Source organism: Megalobrama amblycephala, linkage group LG21, assembly GCF_018812025.1.
Source record: "Megalobrama amblycephala isolate DHTTF-2021 linkage group LG21, ASM1881202v1, whole genome shotgun sequence".
NCBI classification, from domain to species: Eukaryota; Metazoa; Chordata; class Actinopteri; order Cypriniformes; family Xenocyprididae; genus Megalobrama; species Megalobrama amblycephala.
In genome coordinates, this window is record NC_063064.1 from 32,176,631 (window position 1) to 32,197,055 (window position 20,425).

At 37.9% G+C, this 20,425-nt stretch overlaps 1 protein-coding gene across 4 annotated transcripts in view; it reads left to right on the plus strand.

The window, feature by feature from the left end:
* Positions 1-20,425, plus strand: part of zgc:153431 (CSC1-like protein 2) — a 52,329-nt gene that overhangs the window by 20,000 nt on the left and 11,904 nt on the right. For all 4 annotated transcript variants that reach the window (XM_048172883.1, XM_048172884.1, XM_048172882.1 and 1 more), the window contains 2 exons: positions 17,354-17,566; positions 18,563-18,642. In XM_048172883.1, the coding sequence (XP_048028840.1) occupies positions 17,405-17,566; positions 18,563-18,642 (242 nt within the window). In that variant the 5' untranslated portion in view covers positions 17,354-17,404. The remainder of the gene's footprint in view (positions 1-17,353; positions 17,567-18,562; positions 18,643-20,425) is intronic.

The window sequence follows — 20,425 nt, forward strand, 5'->3', positions numbered from 1 at the left end:
AGTTTGTGCAAATACACCTGAGCTACGATAACATGCTGGTTTACATTGACGACCCTCCTGTCATGTTTTGGGGTGTTTGGATAATGTGATTAGAGGGTTTACTGCTGTCAGCTCTCTCTCTCTCTCTCTCTCTCTCTCTCTCTCTCTCAGGTGTTTGTTTAGACACAGGTTACGCAGGTGTCATGTTCAATCAGCTTCAGTATTGGTCTCTGCACGGCGTTGAGTTGAACAGACTGTAAACAAGACTTTGTGAGCTGACTATCGCGGTCAAGTTTGTGAGACAGAACCACTTTTTAATTCATTTTCTACTCTGAAGCACATTTATGTGTTACTAGTGTCACCAAACTGAATCGCAATCTGTTTGAGCGATGCAACAGAGCATGACAAGTTTGCCAACATTGACTCACTCAACCAGTGGTGTTATTTTGTCATTATTTATCCAGTTCTGTGATGCACATATTACACACTTTACGTTTAAAATAAAGTTGTATTTATAATAATAATAAATAATTTACTTTTAATATGGGTCAGTAACGTGACGGGTCATTTTCTTGTCCAAAGGCCTAAATAATAATAATAATAATAATAATAATAATAAAAAACAAAGATATGACATCCAAAGTATGTAAGGTAGCACAACTAGATCTCTTTTATTGAATCCAAAAGGTTTTAAATATACTTTTCTACATATAAAGATATTTTAAAGATTTTGAAGTGTCAAAAGGTCATTCGGTCTAACCGTCCAAAGGCCAATACAGCCATTTCATTTGTGATTAAAATATCTTAAAATGTAATAAATGTATATATTTTTTTATTCTGGCATGATTTTATAACATCATATATCAACATAGTGCAAAATGATATTAAAATTATGTGTAGAAGTCGTTGCTTTGTTATGAGAAAGAATTAATTTAATTGATGTCATTCGGAGTAACCAATACAAAGGGACCATTTTGGATCAAGTCATGTGGTCAATATCATGTGACATCATTCAGTACCACATGGTCATGAAACAAAGTAACTAACTCTCTTTTAACTATTTGAAAAAATTCATGTTTTCTCTTGATCATACGCATGTCCCGAAACATCAGGTCATTCGGTGCAACCGCTATAAAACATGGAAAATGTTGTAATAATTTAAAAACTTGTACTAAATATAAAATGTTTGATTGTCATTTTGCTAGATATCAGCCTGTTAGCATTGTTTGAAAATATCGTCATTCGGTAAAACTGAAATTTTGGTTAAACCAAATGACTTTTTTTGGTGACAAATTTTGTCCATCTTGTAAAAAATGACAAAAGCAGTGTTAATTAATTATTAAAACCACATAATCTCATTGTTAACACTTAATAAAACTTCAAAATTAATTATATCTCCATTGTTTTTTTTTTCGTTTATTTGTCAATGACCTTTTATATGAAGGATATCTATATTATATAAAATGTTTTATTTTTTAATTGAACTATATTTTGTATATAAAATATACACTATAAATTATGTACTTGTATATATTTTTTAAATTCCGCTTTGAAGTAATTTTTGTTTCTCACATTTTTTCCTCCCAATGTTTAGAGCCAATTTAATGCTTGATGATAGATACAGTATGTTTACAATCAAAATTGGATAAAAATTGGAATATGGCATAAAACATTTGTGAATAAAGCAGCGTTTCCATCCCATGTGTTAAAGAGAACAAAATCGTCAGCGTGTTTTTTATCTGAAAATTTGCATAAAAATAGGTGGATGGAAACATGTTTCACTGTCTTAATTTCGTTTAGTGATCTGCAGCGAAAGGTTCAATCTGAAGCGACTAATGAGGAAGATTTCTAAAGGAGAGACATGTGTTGAGCGTCTCATCTCTCCGCAGCTGCTCATAATGACAGTTGACCCTGTGCTGTAAAAGCCCTGCGGGAGATTTGCATCATTATTAACTTCAGCAGAGGAAACCCTCCTGAGCTTCATCCAGTTTACCTGCTTCTCAGAGGTTTATCCAAAGTAGTACAACAAGTGTTGCATTAAATCAACATCCACATCCTCTAAAGAAGTTTCCCTTTAGGTTGTTCTGAGGGGGTTTTAGTGCATGGGTGGTTGCCGGGTCAAGTTAAAAGAGTGTATCCCTCATATTCTAGCCTTTAGATTTGGCTCGGGATCCTATAAAAGGTGACCCACAAATCACTTTAGACTTGATCATTTTGATTTGAGACTTTGTGTACATCTAAACCTTCTGGCAAGGGCTTCAGGATAAACAAAACTTCCATCACAGTTCAGATATGTGCCGAACCGCCTCTGGATCAGTGTTTTTCCTGTGTCTGAGGTAGCCGAGGGTCTGTTCGCGTGAGATAAGCGCGGACGGTCACATGATCTCGGCCGTCGTGGGCCGTGTGTCTGTCAGATGCAGATGCAGCTGCGCTGACAACTGAAACCTCGCTGCTGTGTCATGCTGCATGCGTGTTGTTGACGGCAGCGGTTCTCAACTGGTATGTCGTGACCCAAAAACAGACGTCTGTTCTGATAGAGAGGCCGCAGGGAAAAACAGCCCTGAATGCAAATAAAAACAACATGCAAATCATTCAACTTTGATATGCTTTGCAAAATGAAGCCATTATGATTTGTATTATTTTGGCTTTTGCTGTCGGTCAGTTGTCGTTTTATTAATTTTGCATAATGCTTTATGGTAAAATGTTTGTTTTAGATGGAAATGGTGTCAATTTTAATGCTGTGTTGAGTTGGAAATGTTTTTTAGAATAAAAGTCAATTGATGTTTTTACATTTTGATTAATGTATTTGTCTTTTATCCAAAGTGACTTTGATTGCATTCAAGTTATGCATTTTATCAGTTCATGAACTATAGGAATCGAACCCGTGACCTTGATGTTGCTCTTCTGTTTGAGCTACTGAAAAGCCAAGATCTAACCGTCTCAAATATTAAAATGATCATGGCATGAGAAATCAAATTTGCCTTGATCTTTTGACGTATAAGAGGTCTTTGTAGCGTCCTGCAAGTTTCATAGTTTAAAGGATTAGTTCACTTTCACATCAAATTTTCCTGATAATTTACTCCACCCCCATGTCATCCAATATGTTCATGTCTTTCTTTCTTCAGTCGAAAAGAAATTAAGGTTTTTGATGAAAACATTCCAGGATTATTCTCCATATAGTGGACTTCAATGGGCACCAAACGGTTGAAGGTCAAAATTACAGTTTCAGTGCAGCTTCAAAGAGCTTTAAACGATACGAGGAATAAGAGTCTTATCTAGCGAAACGTTCGGTCATTTTCGGAAAAAATACAACCGTATATATGCTTTATAATCACAAATGGTCGCCTTGCATGTACTTCCGCTTTCCGTATTCTTCAAAAAGCTTACGCCGTATGTCCTACGCCTTCCCTATTCTACTTTGTACAGCTTTTTGGAAATGGCGGGTCCTGGTTTTTCGCTTTTTTTTTTCTCCCTGGTGTTTCGCATGCGTCCGACATATCAGCGTACACCTACGTCACTGATACTTATCCTCTATATATCTATGAGTTGTCTGGACTTTTCTAAGGCCTCGGCTGTAATTGCATGGCCAGTACAAGTGTGAACTAACCGTGTAGTTGAGTGTTTATCAAGTCTTGCAGCTTCCGCTGCTTTCATAATGGTCTTCGCCCTGTTTTATTTTTCCTACCTGCTGTTTAACGGCTTCAGTTAAATTTACTTCTAATAATTGGTAGTGTACCTGTTCTTCATTTGGCTCTTTTGAGGAATTAAATGTGAGATATCTAGGATTTGATCTGTGCACTGGAATTGGTGTGGATGATTTAATCCTGACTCTCCTAGTCTGTACTCTGGTACTCTGGGAGATCTACTAGCAAACCTCATTTGGCCATGCGTTAGACTGCAAATAGAAGCAAATAGAATCCATTATATGAATACAGATGCACAATCAGTTTCTGACATGTGTCATGCACTTCAATCTGTTGACAAATGGAAGTGTAAAGGAGCGTTTGATGCGTCCAGTTTAAACACTTATTTGCTCATCTCTGTAGAGACTTCAGAAGGATCCTAGTGCCTGAAACAAGTGGATGGTTTATTTTAATGGCTTCCCGGATCACGTCTGAGGATTATGTTTGTTCAGAGCATTTGACAGCAAATTGTTTTGTACACGAGGCACAGTGTAATGGAGAGTTCGCAAAGAAACTTTTGTTGACAGATGAAGCAGTCTGCTGTATTAGATCTGACAGCATCTGCATCACAAACCGTAAGTAAATGATTTCATAATGCTTTGTAAATGACAAGACGAGCGCGACACACGCCTTGAGAGCAGCGGGACGTTTATTATGCCGCAGTTGTAGCTTCCACTTCTTGCGGTCAAGCTTATGTGGGGTAAAGCAGCGCTGTTTATCATATTAGATACATTTGTGTGTTGAAAGTTGTTATAACGCTACTCTGTGCGTTCCCTCGGCGGCTGCTGTGAGACACTTGTTGCACACTGCAGTAAGATAGATCGATATTAGTCATGGTAAAACATGGTACTCGCTGTAAATCAAGAAAACGAGATATATATATATATATATATATATATATATATATATATATATATATATATATATATATATATATATATATATATATTGTGCAAAAACTTTATTAACATTAGAAGTGAACTTCAAGGAACATATTAAAATTAAAAAAGGAAAAAGAAATCAATGTCATGACCCGTTTAATATAATAGAGGTGATTTTCTGGTGTTAATCAAACATGTTGCTCAAAGTTGAAATATGATTTGCATAGTTTTGCATGACAAGCACTGCATGAATTTACTTCAGAAAATGTAAAAGTCTAGTTGCTGGGCTATTTTAATCACTGTATTTTCGCTTCATCTTTCATTTTCACATGATACGTAAGTGATGACACACTGACTGGCACTTCTGGGATTTTGATCAGATTTGGTATGACATTTAAGATTGTGTTATTTCATTTTTCTAGTTTATTGTCACAGAGATTCATTTATCCCAGATCTTATTATTGCATTACTTATTTTTCATTAACTTGAAGGAATCGGTTTTGTTCGTAAATATTCAGTTAATTTTAAATTCATTATGAAGTCTGAATTAGAGTTTTGGCATAATTGGACACATCTGCTGCCCCTTGCGTGTTTGTTTATTAAATATTCATAAAAATGTTTTTCCCCATATTTATATTTATGCATCTAGCTGGTGCTTTATCCAAGATAAGTTTCATCAGTTCATCCTGTTCCTGAGAATCCAACCAATAATGTTGACGTTTCTCGCACCATGCTGTACTTCTGGAGCTTCTCCTCACTTCAGTCTTGGCTCGTGTGTGAGGACAGCACTTACTTCATGAATCACGGCAGAAATATGGAGATCAGCAGATCTGGATGAGGAATTGCATCTCAAGCCTCCTCAGGGAATTCCTCTCGCTCCAGACTTCGAGACGATCTGCTGAGGTCATGGCCATCATCTAGACCGATATTTAACTTGATGTCTGTCCACACGCCTCTGATAAAATGACCAGCTGTGAACGGCTTCAGGATATTGATAATCCAATAAAAGCTGACGTTTTCAAGTGGTTTTGGCTGGTCGTGGAGAAAGTGTTTCCTGCTTGCAGAAGGAAGACGTGCCATTTAATGCACTGAGAGAATTAAAATGTTTAAAGTTTTAATTCGATTACTTCAATGCATCGGTACAAGAGCCAAGAGATGTTTTAGATTTCATACGGGGCATGTGATGCTGTGTAGATAACTCGATTGAATGTGTTTTTAACAAGCGCAGTTGTGCAGGACATTACTGAATAGATCAGATTATCTCTATATTGAACACAACAGTCTGGCTCCGTAAATTTTGTTTTGTGTTTTTCCATAGAGAAATTTATTTTTAGCAATAATGCATTAACCTTTCTAGTGGGAATGCGTAATTTAAACAAAACCAAAACTGTGATATGAGCTTTTATTGAACTGAAGAACCGTCATCTCAGATTCATGATCTTCTCAGGCTTATGTTGTGTTTGAGAAACAGCCCTGGTTTCTCATTTTATTCATATTCTTCAGATCTTCCTGTGGAAATCTGTGCATTCTGCTTTCTTTTTGATTGTCCTCTCAATCTCAACTCTTTTGTCCAGTTGATGTCATCCCCAGATGACTCCAAAAGGGAGTTTTTCCTCTTAATTAGCAAATGCTCATGAAGATCTTATGAATGGAAACATGTGGCTGTTGATGCACTTATTTCTCCATGTTCGTTTGTTCTAGTTTAATATGGTTGGTGTATTTGAACTTTGGGCCATTAAAACACAATGATTTTATGAAAGCTGTGGTAAAACAGATGCTGCTGCTGCTAGCTTTCTCCTTAACGGTTTGTTTTTTGTTTTTGTTTTTGTCCTCCTCTCCTCCTCCTCCTTTTTCTTTTCTTCCTCCTCCCTCTGCCTATTTTTTCTTTTGTCTTTTCCTTCCTTTTCCTTTCTTTTTTTCCCCATTTTCTTCTCTTTTCTGTTTCTTCCTCATTTCCCATTTTTGTCATCTTCTTTTCTCCTCCTCCTCCTCCTCCTCCTCCCCTCTTTCTCCTTCTTCTTCTTCTCCTCCTCCTGCTCCTTATCCTCCTTTACCTCCTCCTCTTCAATCTCATTTTTCTCCATCTTGTCCTTCTCCTCCTTGTCGTCCTTCTCCTCCTTGTCCTCTGTCTCCTTCTGTCTCCTCCTCTTTTACCTCCCCCTTTTTCTCCTTCTCCTTTCTCCTCCTTGTTTCTCCTTCTCCTTATCGTTCTCTTTCTCCTTCTCCTTGTCTGTCTCCTCCTACTCCTCCTCCTCTTTTACCTCTTACTTCTCTTTCTCCTTCTTCTCCTCCTCCTCCTCCTTTCTCCTCCTTCTCCTTCGTATCCTCCTTTCATCTTTTTCCATCTTCTCCCTATTCCTCATCCTCCTTCTCTTTCTCCTCCTTTCTCCTTCTCCTCCTCTTCCTTCACCTCCTTTTCCTCCTTTTCCTCCTCTCCTCCTCTTTCACCTCCTCCATCTCCTTCTGTCTTCTCCTTTTTACCTCATCCTCCTCTTCCTCCTTCACCTTCTTCTATTCCTCCTCCTCCATCTTTTCCTCCTCCTCCTCCTCCTTCTCTTCCTCCTCCTTCTCCTTTCTTCTCCTTCTTTCTCCATCTCCTTCGTATCCTTCTTTACCTCCTCCTCCTCATCTTTCTCCACCTTCTCCTTATTCCTCATCCTCCTTCTCTTTCTCCTCCTTTGTCCTTCTCCTCCTCCTCTTCCTTCACCTCCTTTTCCTCCTCTCCTCCTTTCACCTCCTCCATCTCCTTCTGTCTTCTCCTTTTTACCTCATCCTCCTCTTCCTCCTTCACCTTCTTCTATTCCTCCTCCTCCATCTTTTCCTCCTCCTCCTCTTCCTCCTTCTCCTTCTCTTTCTCCATCTCCTTCGTATCCTTCTTTACCTCCTCCTCCTCCTCATCTTTCTCCACCTTCTCCCTATTCCTCATCCTCCTTCTCTTTCTCCTCCTTTGTCCTCATCCTCCTTCTCTTTCTCCTCCTTTGTCCTTCTCCTCCTCCTCTTCCTTCACCTCCTTTTCCTCCTCTCCTCCTTTCACCTCCTCCATCTCCTTCTGTCTTCTCCTTTTTACCTCATCCTCCTCTTCCTCCTTCACCTTCTTCTATTCCTCCTCCTCCATCTTTTCCTCCTCCTCCTCTTCCTCCTCCTTCTCCTTCTTTCTCCATCTCCTTCGTATCCTTCTTTACCTCCTCCTCCTCCTCATCTTTCTCCACCTTCTCCCTATTCCTCATCCTCCTTCTCTTTCTCCTCCTTTGTCCTCATCCTCCTTCTCTTTCTCCTCCTTTGTCCTTCTCCTCCTCCTGTTTCACCTCCTCCATCTCCTTCTGTCTCCTCCTTTTTACCTCATTCTCCTCTTCCTCCTTTACCTCCTCCATCTTTTCCTCCTCCTCCTCCTCCTCCTCCTCATCTTTCTCATCTTTCTCCACCTTCTCCCTATTCCTCATCCTTTCTCCTCCTTCTTTCTCCTCCTCCTCCTTCACCTCCTTTTCCTCCTTCTCTCTTCCTCCTCTTTCACCTCCTCCTTCATTTCCTTCTGTCTCCTCCGTTTCACCTCCTCCTCCTCTTCCTTCTTTTCTTCTCCTCCTCCGTCTCCTCCTCATTTGTGCTCATCATAAGATGGACCCCAAACTCTTTGTTAGTGGGTCATGTTATTTGCAACCCTTACTTTATAGAAGATGTTGAGACCAATATTAATATTATATGGCATAAAACTCAATTAAAGTGTAACGTGATCTTAAAATGTGCTGGACTGGAAAACACAATTATATCATTAACTTGTGACTACACATTAAGTCTGAATTTATCACTTTCTATAACCCAAGAAAACTTTTGAAACTTGCCTTTTTTACCCTCCCCTTTTTTTTTAAATGTGAATTGGGGATACAGAAAAATTCAGTGCTTTATTGATTTTTTTTTTTTTTTTTTTTTTTTTTTTACAGTCAATTCTAATTACCACAATAATACCCCATCATGCATTAGTTTCTGACCTATTTTCAGTGTTAAAAACATCTGATCTGGACAGACATGTTTATGAGATGGTTGGAGTTCTTGCTCATTTCTCCCCCTTATTTTAACCTTCTCTCTGTTTCCCCTTGTTTTTGGTGCTAAATTATGAGAAAATAGAAACATCCTTTTGCTTTTTATAACTGCAAGTAGGTTAGTGGGTTCAACGTAAATAAATAAACATAAAAAGAGTATGAATATAAAAAAATGCAGCCAGGCTCAGGCTGTATCCTTAAGGGAACGCCTCACACTGATGCTGGCTTTATATTTAATGCCGAGCTCTTGGCTTTCTCTCAACACACAACATTCAGAACAATCTCATCCAAACGCATCCACGAGGTCCAGAAGATTCAGCTGAACTCTGGGTGAGACCCTGTGAAATCAAAGCAGACCCTCGGGCGTGTTTTTCTGACGGGCGGATCACACTTCTTAGACTGTGCTGGTTGCCAAAAGCATCATCTTGTCAGGTTATTGTTAACAGGATAAAGATACGCTGACCTCATGATTCCCTATGAAGATCTGATCTGGTTTAAAGGCAGGGTAGGCAAAAAAATGTATAAAAAACTTTTTTTCAAAATTTGTTTAAACTTTATTTATATATCAATACATAATTAAAATGTAAGTACTCTGAAAAAGAAAGTATAAAAATCGAGTGTCTGTAGACCTCTCACGACTGTTTTAAAGACAGCTCATTATTTCCATTCACTCCACCCCCTCCCTTCTGGGCTCCTTCCAAAGCCACGCCCCCAAAACGCATGAACGTGTGACTCCGACCACTGAGCTGGAAGACGCATTATTTACCTGAGACGAGCGGAGAGGAAGGAGCACGGCATGTAGTGACATCATGTCAGAATCACATGTAATAAAAATAACTTTATAATTATGAAGATAAACAAACAAGATGTATTTTAGTACTCACTATCAAGCTAGCATATTGATATTGGTAAAGTTTAAAATATATATTTTTTGATTCGCTAACGAGCTATCTATAAGGCAAAGCTAAAAACAGGTTGCATGATACACGTTTTTCCATTACCATCATTTACACTGTGATGAAGATGAATTTCGTGTAAGATTCATAACATATACGTTGTTCTACAGATCAACAGAGTAACATACACTCAAATATCAACTCACAACTGCATTGCAGACACAAAATAATAACACACACATACAACAAAGTGTGTACGACACACACAGATACAAGATAAAGACATCAGTAAACATAGGTAGAGAATATAAAAACAAAACAAAGGCGAAAAAAAAACGTGCAGGTAAACTTACAGGTGAACATGGTAAAAGAGTTAGACAGAGGGTAAAATTATGCACAATTCAACACTATAGCTATCATTATTTATCGTCTCTACTACGGCTCGCTAAGTAATGTTATGTTAGCTATATTACGCAGCTACGTGTGCTAATGACACATGCTTCATGAAAAAATAAACAAAAAAATATGTATGATCAAAATACAAAAAGAAAGATTTACCTGTCCAGCAGAAATAAAGCCATCAAGGAGTCACTTTTCAGCCCCTTGAGTTCCCTCAGTTCTCGCCATCGCTGGAAAGCCACGCCGATATTAACTCGCGTTTTATTTCTTTGTTTATCCAAAGACTTTTTGTTCATTGCCTTTTCTTGTACTGTTACTGTCTTCCTTTTTTTGCCTGGTTTGCCTTCACTAACTGCATAGGCCGATACTGTGAATTTAGCTTGCTGTTTCTCTGCCATTGTTTTGGTATTCCTAGGATCCATGCCTCTTGGATTCCCCAAATCAAACGTGCGCGCGCAAGTGGGCAGGTCATGTGTGGCAAAAGGGTGGTTGCCATGGTTGCGAGAGAGTGACAACTGCCTAAGCCAATCCTATGTTTCGTCCCGGATGGAAATAATGAGCTGTGTTTAATACAGATTAAACGGTCTAGAGTCACTCGATTTTTATACTCTTTTTATCAGAGTTCTTACATTTTAATTATGCATGTATATATATAGAAAGTTTAAACAAATTTGGAACAAAATTTCTTACCTACCCTGCCTTTAACCTGATCCGTTTCAGATTCAGTTCATCATTCTGGGTTTTTCCTGTTGGTTTTCTCCCTAGGCATCACTGAGGAGTCATCACTTACTCACCCTCTTGTTGTTCCAATCCCTTTGACTTTCTTTCCTCCGCTGAGCACAAAAGGAGAAAATCTGAAGGTGGTTTGAAGCTTTTATGAAGCTCAACATTTCATTTCCCATTGTAATTGACGGAAAAAGCCTTCAGATTCCCTCCTTTTGTGCTCTGAGGAAGAAGGAAAGTGGTAGTACTTATTTTTGAGTGAACTATTCTTGTCAACCAAGTTTTCTAAGCTTTAAACCAAACCAACCAGCTCAGAGGTGAATCATTATTACAACATCTGATTTTGCAGCAATAAGTCTGAAAAAGGTGATCAAGTCTACGAAACTCAAAACGGCCCTCTTCCTGTTTCCATGGTAACAGTGACATCTCTCATTCGTTGATCTTGCTTTTACACTTTTAATGAAATAGAGTTTTTTTTTATAATCAGAACTAAAAGGTGTTCTGTTAGCGGTTACTATAAATAGGCACTGTTCATAACACTTTAAATTAAGATAGATACACATCTCTAGATCTTTTTATTGAATGCAACAACAATAAACACTGAGTGTGACCAGCTTAGTTCAATTCTTTGTAATGAAACGGTTAATAAAAATCAGTGACTCTCTGAATCATTTGGTGATGTTATGGAATTAACACCTGACTCACTCACTGATCATCATTATTTTCTGACACGTCTTCTCGACCTGAGAATGATTGCTATGTTTTACTTAAGACTCGAGAGACTTAATTAATTACTGACTGTTTTATGTAACCACATCGTTATGAACGCCTGTCTTGATATGTTTTCAATACCTAAATATCCATATTAAAGGATTAGTTCACTTCAGAATAAAAACTTCCTGATAATTTACTCACCTCCATGTCATCCAAGATGTTCATGTCTTTATTTCTTCAGTCGAAAAGAAATGAAGGAAAACATTCCAGGATTTTTCTCCTTATAGTGGACTTCAATGGGCACCAAATGGTTGAAGGTCCAAATTACAGTTTCAGTGCAGCTTCAAAGAGCTCTACATGATCCCAGATGAGGAATAAGAGTCTTATCTAGAGAAACCATCGGACATTTTATAAAAAAATAAACATTATATACTTTTTAACCACAAATGCTCGTCTTGCACTGCTCTGTGATGCTCCACGCATGACGTAATCATGTTGGAAAGGTCACGCGTGACGTAGGTGGAAGTACAGCAGTAGGGCGAAAAACTCCATCTCAATTTCTCCTCCAACTTCAAAATCGTCCAACATCGTTGTTTTACCTTTTTTTTTTTTTTTTTTTTTTTTTTTTTGTAAAGTGCGTTTGACTTTCTTTGCACGTTAACTTTGTAGACACTGGATCGGTGCTTCTGCCTACGTCACGCGTGACCTTTCCAACATGATTACGTCATGCGTGGAGCATCACAGAGCAGTGCAAGACGAGCATTTGTGGTTAAAAAGTATATAATTTTATTTATTTTTTTAGAAAATGTCCGATGGTTTCTCTAGATAAGACTCTTATTCCTCGTCTGGGATCATGTAGAGCTCTTTGAAGCTGCACTGAAACTGACATTTGGACCTTCAACCCGTTGAACCCCAGTGAAGTCCGCTATATGGAGAAAAATCCTGGAATGTTTTCCTCAAAAACCTTCATTTCTTTTCGACTGAAGAAAGAAAGACATGAACATCTTGGATGACATGGGGGTGAGTAAATTATCAGGAAATTTTAATTCTGAAGTGAACTAATCCTTTAATTTTAAATTCAGTTTTCGTTTCTGGAATCCGTTTGAACTGCATTGCATATGGATTATGAATTGTGATATTCATGATTTGTTATGCTTTGAATGAATGTACAGTAAATGATTACACTGTCATCTGGATTGAGAAGAACTTTAGTTTCTGTAGTTTTGTGTTTAGATTGAATGGAGGGTATTAGTAACCACATGTCTTACTGTAATGAACCTTTTTGTTTTTCTGGAACATCTCAGGACGTTATTGGACCGGTGTGATGGGCTGCTTTGACTCTGTCTCAGGACTTTCTCTCAGGACTTTCTCTTGCGTCTTGTCTTTAGATTACCTGAGCACTCCGGTAATCTACGGCTTGTCCGTTTCTTCTCTAGCGGTGCTCAAACTTTATCATTAGACTTTCGCTTTGCCTCTCAGTACTTTCTTTCCATTTACTTTTTTCTTTTCTATTTCTGGGCTGCTGGGTTGCAAGAACCTGCTGGTACGTCTGTATGCATGCTCCACATGCAAGTTTTTCTATATAATATTGCATAGAAATTCACAGAGTATGATTTTTCCATGGTTGATTCTGATTGTTGTTTTTGTTTTGTTCGATACTGGTAGCTGATTTATTTATTTGTTTTCTTTAAGCAAATTTATTTTACTGAGCTTAGTTTTTAACAGCAGATGGCACTGCCATACTCTGCTTGCTTCCAATTCCTTACACACACCACTTGAACCTTCTATAAAATAATCGTTCATAAAGTTCGAAAAGGTTGAAGTGAATTACAACAGTGTTTGCAGTGGGCTGTACATTAATCTGGCATCATAAAAGCATTCTGAGATGCAAATACATTCTCAGACTCAGCCGAACACACAAGCACTCTCTTTCATGAGCATTTGAGCGTGCGGTAAAAAGTTGCCTAGAGCGCCATCTGCTGTTAAAAACTAAGCTCAGAATCGATTCAAGAGGGAATCCACGATGCATTCGGAGAATCGATCCATGAATCGCGATGCATTGATTTATTATCAGATATCTGACTGAATAAAAATGCAAACTCACACTCTGACAGTAGGTGGCGCTTATGGAACCGTAGCGATTATAGCGTTTCATTCCTTACCACTGTAGACTAAGCAGCTCTGCGGTTATAAATGCTACTCTATTAGGCGTTCTCTATTATACGGAGGTAAGTTGAAAAGAAAGTGCCATCGAATCATTTCTGAAGACTGTTTTCTTCATATAAACCTCCAATTCCGTGTTTCTTTCAATATTTCGAGCATCACGAACAGTAAGCTGCTGTGCCTTAGTCGACTAATTAACCATATAAATTAATAATAATGAGTCTTTAATCGCCTATATATAATACATAGCCTAATCAGCACTCAAACGCTTTTGGTTAGTTTTTGTGACGCGCTCAAGTTCACTTGAGACCGAGATGTCAGAAAGCGCATCCTTTTTGTTTTCATTATTTTACAAAAGCACAACGTTTTGTTGTTATTGTGAGTTTACAGAAATAAAAGCAAACCATTTACAGTTTTGAATGTTGGATTACTCTTATCTTCATGACCAAAAATTGAGTATTTTAAATTAAATGCAAGTGATCGCACCGGCGCCTCCATGTCATGCAAGCGCGCTCTCCAAACAAACGCTTGGATATCCGCCAAATAATAGCGCACATTTATCTACTACTTAAGTGTTGTAATATATTTTCACACAAATTACATTTTGGGAAATGATTGCAATGTTTGTGTACAAGTCCGGATAAGAGATCGGCCAAAATAAAACGAAATGCGTCAAGCCATCAATCGGAACAGGCTGTTTTTTGATCTTTTATTTATTTATTTATTTTGCTTTTTGGTTCCAATTGATAGCTGGTCAACCAGTGCATGTCTAATACTGCAGTAGAGTGTGTCTATGGTGCTGTCTGTACTATGTAGGCAGCACTCTAGGTGTTTGGAACGGCTCCTGTGACTGTGGGAGTGTTGAGGCCAGTGTAGCAGAACAATCTACCGCAGTGCGCTGCAGCCCGACCTCACCTTCTTATCCTCTCTCTCTCTCCCTCTCTCTCTCTATACTAAGCCTGAATCTCCCAGCAGCACTGAGTCTCAGCTGGCAGCTTTAGCCCATTAGCCGGTCGTGTGCTATGTTCGGACAGTGCCAGGGGTTGGATCCTGTCTCTTCAACCCCGATCCTGGTGCCGATCGTGTCCAGTCATCCTCAGCCGTTACTGGCACCGACGCTGTGATGTAGCACAATCTGTTTCACAGACAGAAGAGCCACAGTACTGAAGCGAGGGTTTTTCAGGATTAGTGGTCATGTATTATCTGCGTCTCTCCTCTGTGAGGTGACGTGGTCAGTTTAAATTCACTTTCCATTGCATTTACGGCGCTTTCGCTCCGAATTCTACCCATAAACCCACATTGGCTTTCTAAATTAATCCCACGTTGCAGCACACTTAAAAGAATAGTTCATCCAAAAAGAAAAAGTGTCATAATTTACTTCATTTTACTAATATCTTTTTTTTAATTGTGTTTCCAAACCCCAAATGACTTTTCTGTCTTTGAAATTTTTTAATAAGCACAAAAGGGAATTTTGACAAATATCCAGGCCACTCTTTTTCCATATGAACAATACAGTACAGTCCATACAGCTAAAAAGAAAACTTAAAAATGATGAAATCGATCTATGAGAATGATTAACCAACCCAAGTTTATATGAGCAGATAGTACTGAGGCCCTTATGGGAGACAATATAGAATACATTTAGCAGGTTGAATTGTTTGTAGAAACACATTTGTGCAAAGTTCTTCCTCACAAGTGCTCCATGATGCTAGTACCTTGTAAACATAATGGATGTAAAATAAGTCTCTGATGCCCCCAGAGTGTGTCTGTGAGGTTTTAGCTCAAAGTAGCCCACAGATCATTCTTTATAACATGTTAAAATTGCCACTTTTTGGATGCGAGTAAAAACAAGCAGTTTTTATGTGTCACTTTAAATGCAAATTTGTTGCTGCTCCCGGCCCCCTTTCCAGAAGAGGGCGGAGCTTCAAGAGCTCATGTTCCGGCATACCGACAACAACAAAACAGGACAATCTCACGCACTCAAAGTGTCAGAAACTGGATGGATGGATTGTTCGACTACTACTACTACTACTACTACTACTAAAAATAATTATTGCAATTACTATTGTAAAAGAACATTAATATAATGCAATATAATATAATACAATATAATATAATTATTGTGGGAAAACTGTGGAAATCAAGTACGAATGACATTCAAGGGATTTTTTTTTTTGTTTTTTTTTTTTTTCTCTCCAAAGCTTTCCTCAGTATTGGACAGTCATCGTCCTGTGATAGGACAGCATCTACACAACTACAACGACCCCAGTCATTGGCCAGTCGTTGTAGTTGTGTAGATGCTGTCCAATCACATTGTTTGAACTGTGGGCATGTTGTTGTTTATCATTCTCAGTGACATTTTGCATTAAATGTATCTGCAAGTGTTCGAACTTCAACCTCAGATCTTTAGCAGTTAAACAAACATCTTTTTCAGTCAGAAACCTCCCACACATCCTACACAAACGTCTGTCACCGGTACGGCACAAACACTCGACTCCCCTGTGCTTACAAGGATTCAGTTTTTAGATGTAGCTGAAATGATCCATCCTGTTTTAGTGCCGTGGATCTGTGTGGGCTGTATAGATTTCCCCTGGTTCCTGCCAAGGTGTTTGGCGGCACAGAGCCCCAGAGGGAATCGCTGTTGTCGAGAGCAGGTGAGCGTTGGGATGAGTGGGCTGATTCAGACGGAGGAGAGCAGTTGGATGCTCCTCAAACGGGTGTCTAGTGTTCCATTGCGTCAGAACACTGTTATATAAACTCCACAGTATGAAGAGACTGTCGGATGATGGGGACGGCTTTAATATCTGCTTGTTGTCTCAGTGCTGATGAGAGGACGATGACTGTCCACTTCAATACTGTAAATACTGAGGAAAGCATTGGAGAAAAAAAACACCCTGTGATTGTCATTCGTACATGGTTTCCACAGTTTTACCACAATAATTATATTATATTATATTAATGTTCTTTTTCAATAGTAATTGTAATAATTATTATTTTTAGTAATAGTAGTAATTGAACTATCTATCTAGTTTGACACTTTGAGTGCGTGAGATTGTCCTGTTTTGTTGTTGTCGGTATGCCGGAACATGAGCTCTTGAAGCTCCGCCCTCTTCTGGAAAGGGGGCCGGGAGCAGCAGCTTATTTGCATTTAAAGGGACACACAAACTGCTCGTTTTTGCTTGCATCCAAAAAGCGGCAATTTTAACATGTTATAAAGAATGATCTGTGGGCTACTTTGAACTAAAACTTCACAGTCACACTCTGGGGGCATCAGAGACTTATTTTACATCTTGTAAAAAGAGGCATAATAGGTCCCGTTTAAAAAGTTAAAACTTATTTATTTAAGGTATTCTGTTATTAACTTGTATTTTAACTGTTGTTGCATGTTTGTTATGTGTTATACTTTACTCATGTAGCAGATTTATGTATTTACTAAATTAGAAAAAAATAATTGTAAAAGTAATGAATATGAAAAATAATTTGAACTTTATTAAGAAAATTGTAAAATAAACAGATCTAAGCTTTAGCAACTTCTTGATTCGGCAAACCTTGCAACTTCTACTTGGCTATAATCCTATTATAGTTTTTTCACACAAAAAAAGTTAAAAACATGCAATCAGGTTCTGGCGTTCTTAACGCTGTCAAAATAAGAGTCTAATCGCTGTCAAAATAAAAGAGTCTTTTGACGACCAAACAGAAAAACTTGTAATAAAGATTTATAAATGCCAAATATCAGCTGTTATATTGCATTTGGCAATATATCAGTTGACCAATTATTTTTTATTTTTAAATGTATTAATTTTTTCTAGTCATACCTAGCTCTGAAATGTTTGTTCTTTTTGTAAATATAATGAGTATTGTCTGGCTTTTCTTGTCCTCAGATTCTTCATCAGGATGTTGCAGTGATTGTAGTGAAACATCTGATCGTGACGATGGGGATTTTTGGGAACCTGGCCTGTACGGGTCAGGCCAACTGTTACAGCAACTCTTCCAAAGACTACTGCTACTCGGCCCGGATCCGCAGTACTGTACTGCAGGGGCTGCCCTTCGGAGGGGTTCCCACGGTCCTCGCGTTGGACTTTATGTGCTTCCTGGTAAGTGACTGGCGTGGGAAAATGTACACCTTGATATCTCTAAGCTCTGCCTGTAGAATAAGACAAGAATATTTGAATATTGGCTGCAAAATACCTAAACACACCAAATTAGTGCTTTAAAAACTTAATGGTTCAAACATCATTAAATGGAAAATGAATAGTTAAATCTCAGTGTATTACCAAACACTCATTAACATGAACTATTATTCAACAAGGCTTTTTTTTTTTAATTGGTAACATAGACCACAAGTAATCGAGTAACTCAAGTATTGTTTTGATAAGTAACCGACTAGGAGAAATCCGTAGTCATGCAACCCCTATTTCCCAGTCATATTTTACTCAAAAAAAAAAAAAAAGAGAAGATGGCAATGTATTTTGCCTTTAGAAAATAAAGCCTACTTTTAAAATGGTGAAATAGTGTTGCAATGATGCCAAAATTTCAGTACCAATTTCAGGATGTTGACCTTGCCACCAATGGATTGACCCACTTTTCTGGTTGTCTGGTCAGTTATATTGACATGATCTCTTCTGATGGGAAAAAAACCAAGCGGCCATGTATTTTAAATGTTCGTGAGCAGACAGAGCTACGCAACAACAGTTGTTTAACCTACCAACTCTGTCAGCTTGACTGACTCTCAGCTTCATGGCTGTCCTCTTGACCTATATTTCTGCTGATGACTTCAGCAGCGAGCTCCACATCAATGTAAACTGCAAGCTGTAGTTCTGCTTCTCTTCTCAAGTCAATATAAACAAGATTTAAAGCTCTAAACCACATCAGAAGCAGATTTTATCCTCCAATTCATTAATTGCATTTATCTTTTCTTCAGTGTGGTAACTAGCGGTAGGCACCTATTACAGTATTGAGAATTTCACGTCACAATATTGATTTATTTCAAAAATGCTACATTTAAGTTTAAGCAGAATATTTGTGCATTAGTTTGACTTCTCTCTTACTCATAGTTTGTCTGATCATCTCTGCATCTTTCTCCAACTCAGGTTCTTCTTTTTGTCTTCTCCATCTTACGGAAAGTGGCGTGGGATTACGGCCGTCTGGCCCTGGTGACTGATGCTGACAGGTAAGGACATGTCGCTGTCAAATCTGTCTGATTGATGGGTGTCATTTAGATATCAAATTGAATGGATTGCTCTCGGACCATCACTAACTGCAAGTCTCGTGTGAATTCTTCTGTATATTCTTTGTAGAAGACATGTCTGTGTGGTGTAAAAGAACATGTATGTGTGTGTATTTCTTGGGAAAGTGCAAGATAAAGAAAGCTAGGGTAAAAAAGAGAATTTCATCCCACAGCCTGGAAAATGAAGGGATTTTGGCCATTTCAGAATCCCTGTTCCAGGCTATCAACTGAAATGACCAGCATCAATGAACATGATCTCATGCAATCAATAAAGTCTTCTTTTAGATTGTCGCCAGAAGTGGCCAATAATGGGCAAAAACCTGGTGTTTGAGTAAAATCACTGTGAAGAGCAGATTCAACCTCACTTTCTGTTAACCACAGGTCTTAGGAGCACATTTGATTCAATAGAGAAGACCACCTCTGCTTACTGACTTTAAAAAGAAAAGTCTCATGGGATGGAATTTAGGTCTTCTTTTTTTTTTTTTTGAGATTATGGATCCAAGCCCACTACTATTGCCATTTTAGCCAAATTAATGACAAACACAGTGTTACAAAAGACTTTAGCCTTCATCAGAGTCTAATTAAATGGCAAAAGTAGAGAAAATTACAACAGTTTGGTAGAACCAAAAGCTGGACTTGATCAAAGTTGAAGATTTATCAGGATTTCCTAGTTATAGCGCCCCCCCATGGACAGAATTGGATGAAAATTGGTGCGTGCCCTCAAATTGTCCTGATGTTCATATGTTCCTATTTTCATTAAGTTTGATCATTGCATTCAGAAGTTACGTCCATTCGTAGAAATAGGCTATGCCCAAACATTTAATTGGCTTGTGAATGCAGAATGAATTAATGAATTAAAATCCCCTGAATGATGTTCTTTCTGGAGTGTCTCTTAATTATGCTAGTAGTTTTGGATCCTTATTATTCAGGTTCTGCCTCACAGAGATGGTTCTCCTCCATCTGTACACCCCAAGTGGTCAATAATAGGCGAAAAACTTGGTGTTTGAGTAGAATCACTGTGAAGAGCAACCTCCTTTAGTAGTTAGGAGCACATTTGAGTCAACAGAGAAGACCACCTCTGGTTACTGATTAAAAAAAAGTCTCTGTGTCTCATGGAATGGATTTTAAGACTTCTTTTTTTTTTCTTTTTTTTTTTTTTGAGATTATGGACTAGGGCTGGGTATTGACACAATTTTCACGGTTCGATTCAATTACTATTCGCATGCTTTTGATTTAATTCTGATTTCGATTCGATATCGATTATTTTGGATGTAGTATTTCAGTTTCAGTACATGGCAAATTTTCTAGAGGAAAAAAATCTCAACTAATGCTGTAAACTACACTTGAGAGTCAGCTGGTACTACTATAATAATATTGAAGGTTAAATTAACTTATTTATATACAAACACTTAAATTACACTCAGTGATGTTTTTATTATAAATAAAGTTTAGAATTACATAATCATATTTCTACTCCAATTAGTTTTTTGAAATATAAACATTTAAATCACGGCTGTCATAACTGCTTTATTCAAACATGCATTAAACATTGAATAACATTAAAAATTATAATGAATATGAACCGGTGCATAGCTATATTTATCAGAATATTGCTTTCTAGAGTTCACTTTTCTAGCTGACTAATGAGTTTATGGTCACTGAATGTGTTTTTCTGAGGTAAATGTAACGTTACGTAACATTGTTTACAAGCTGTTTTACTGACGTC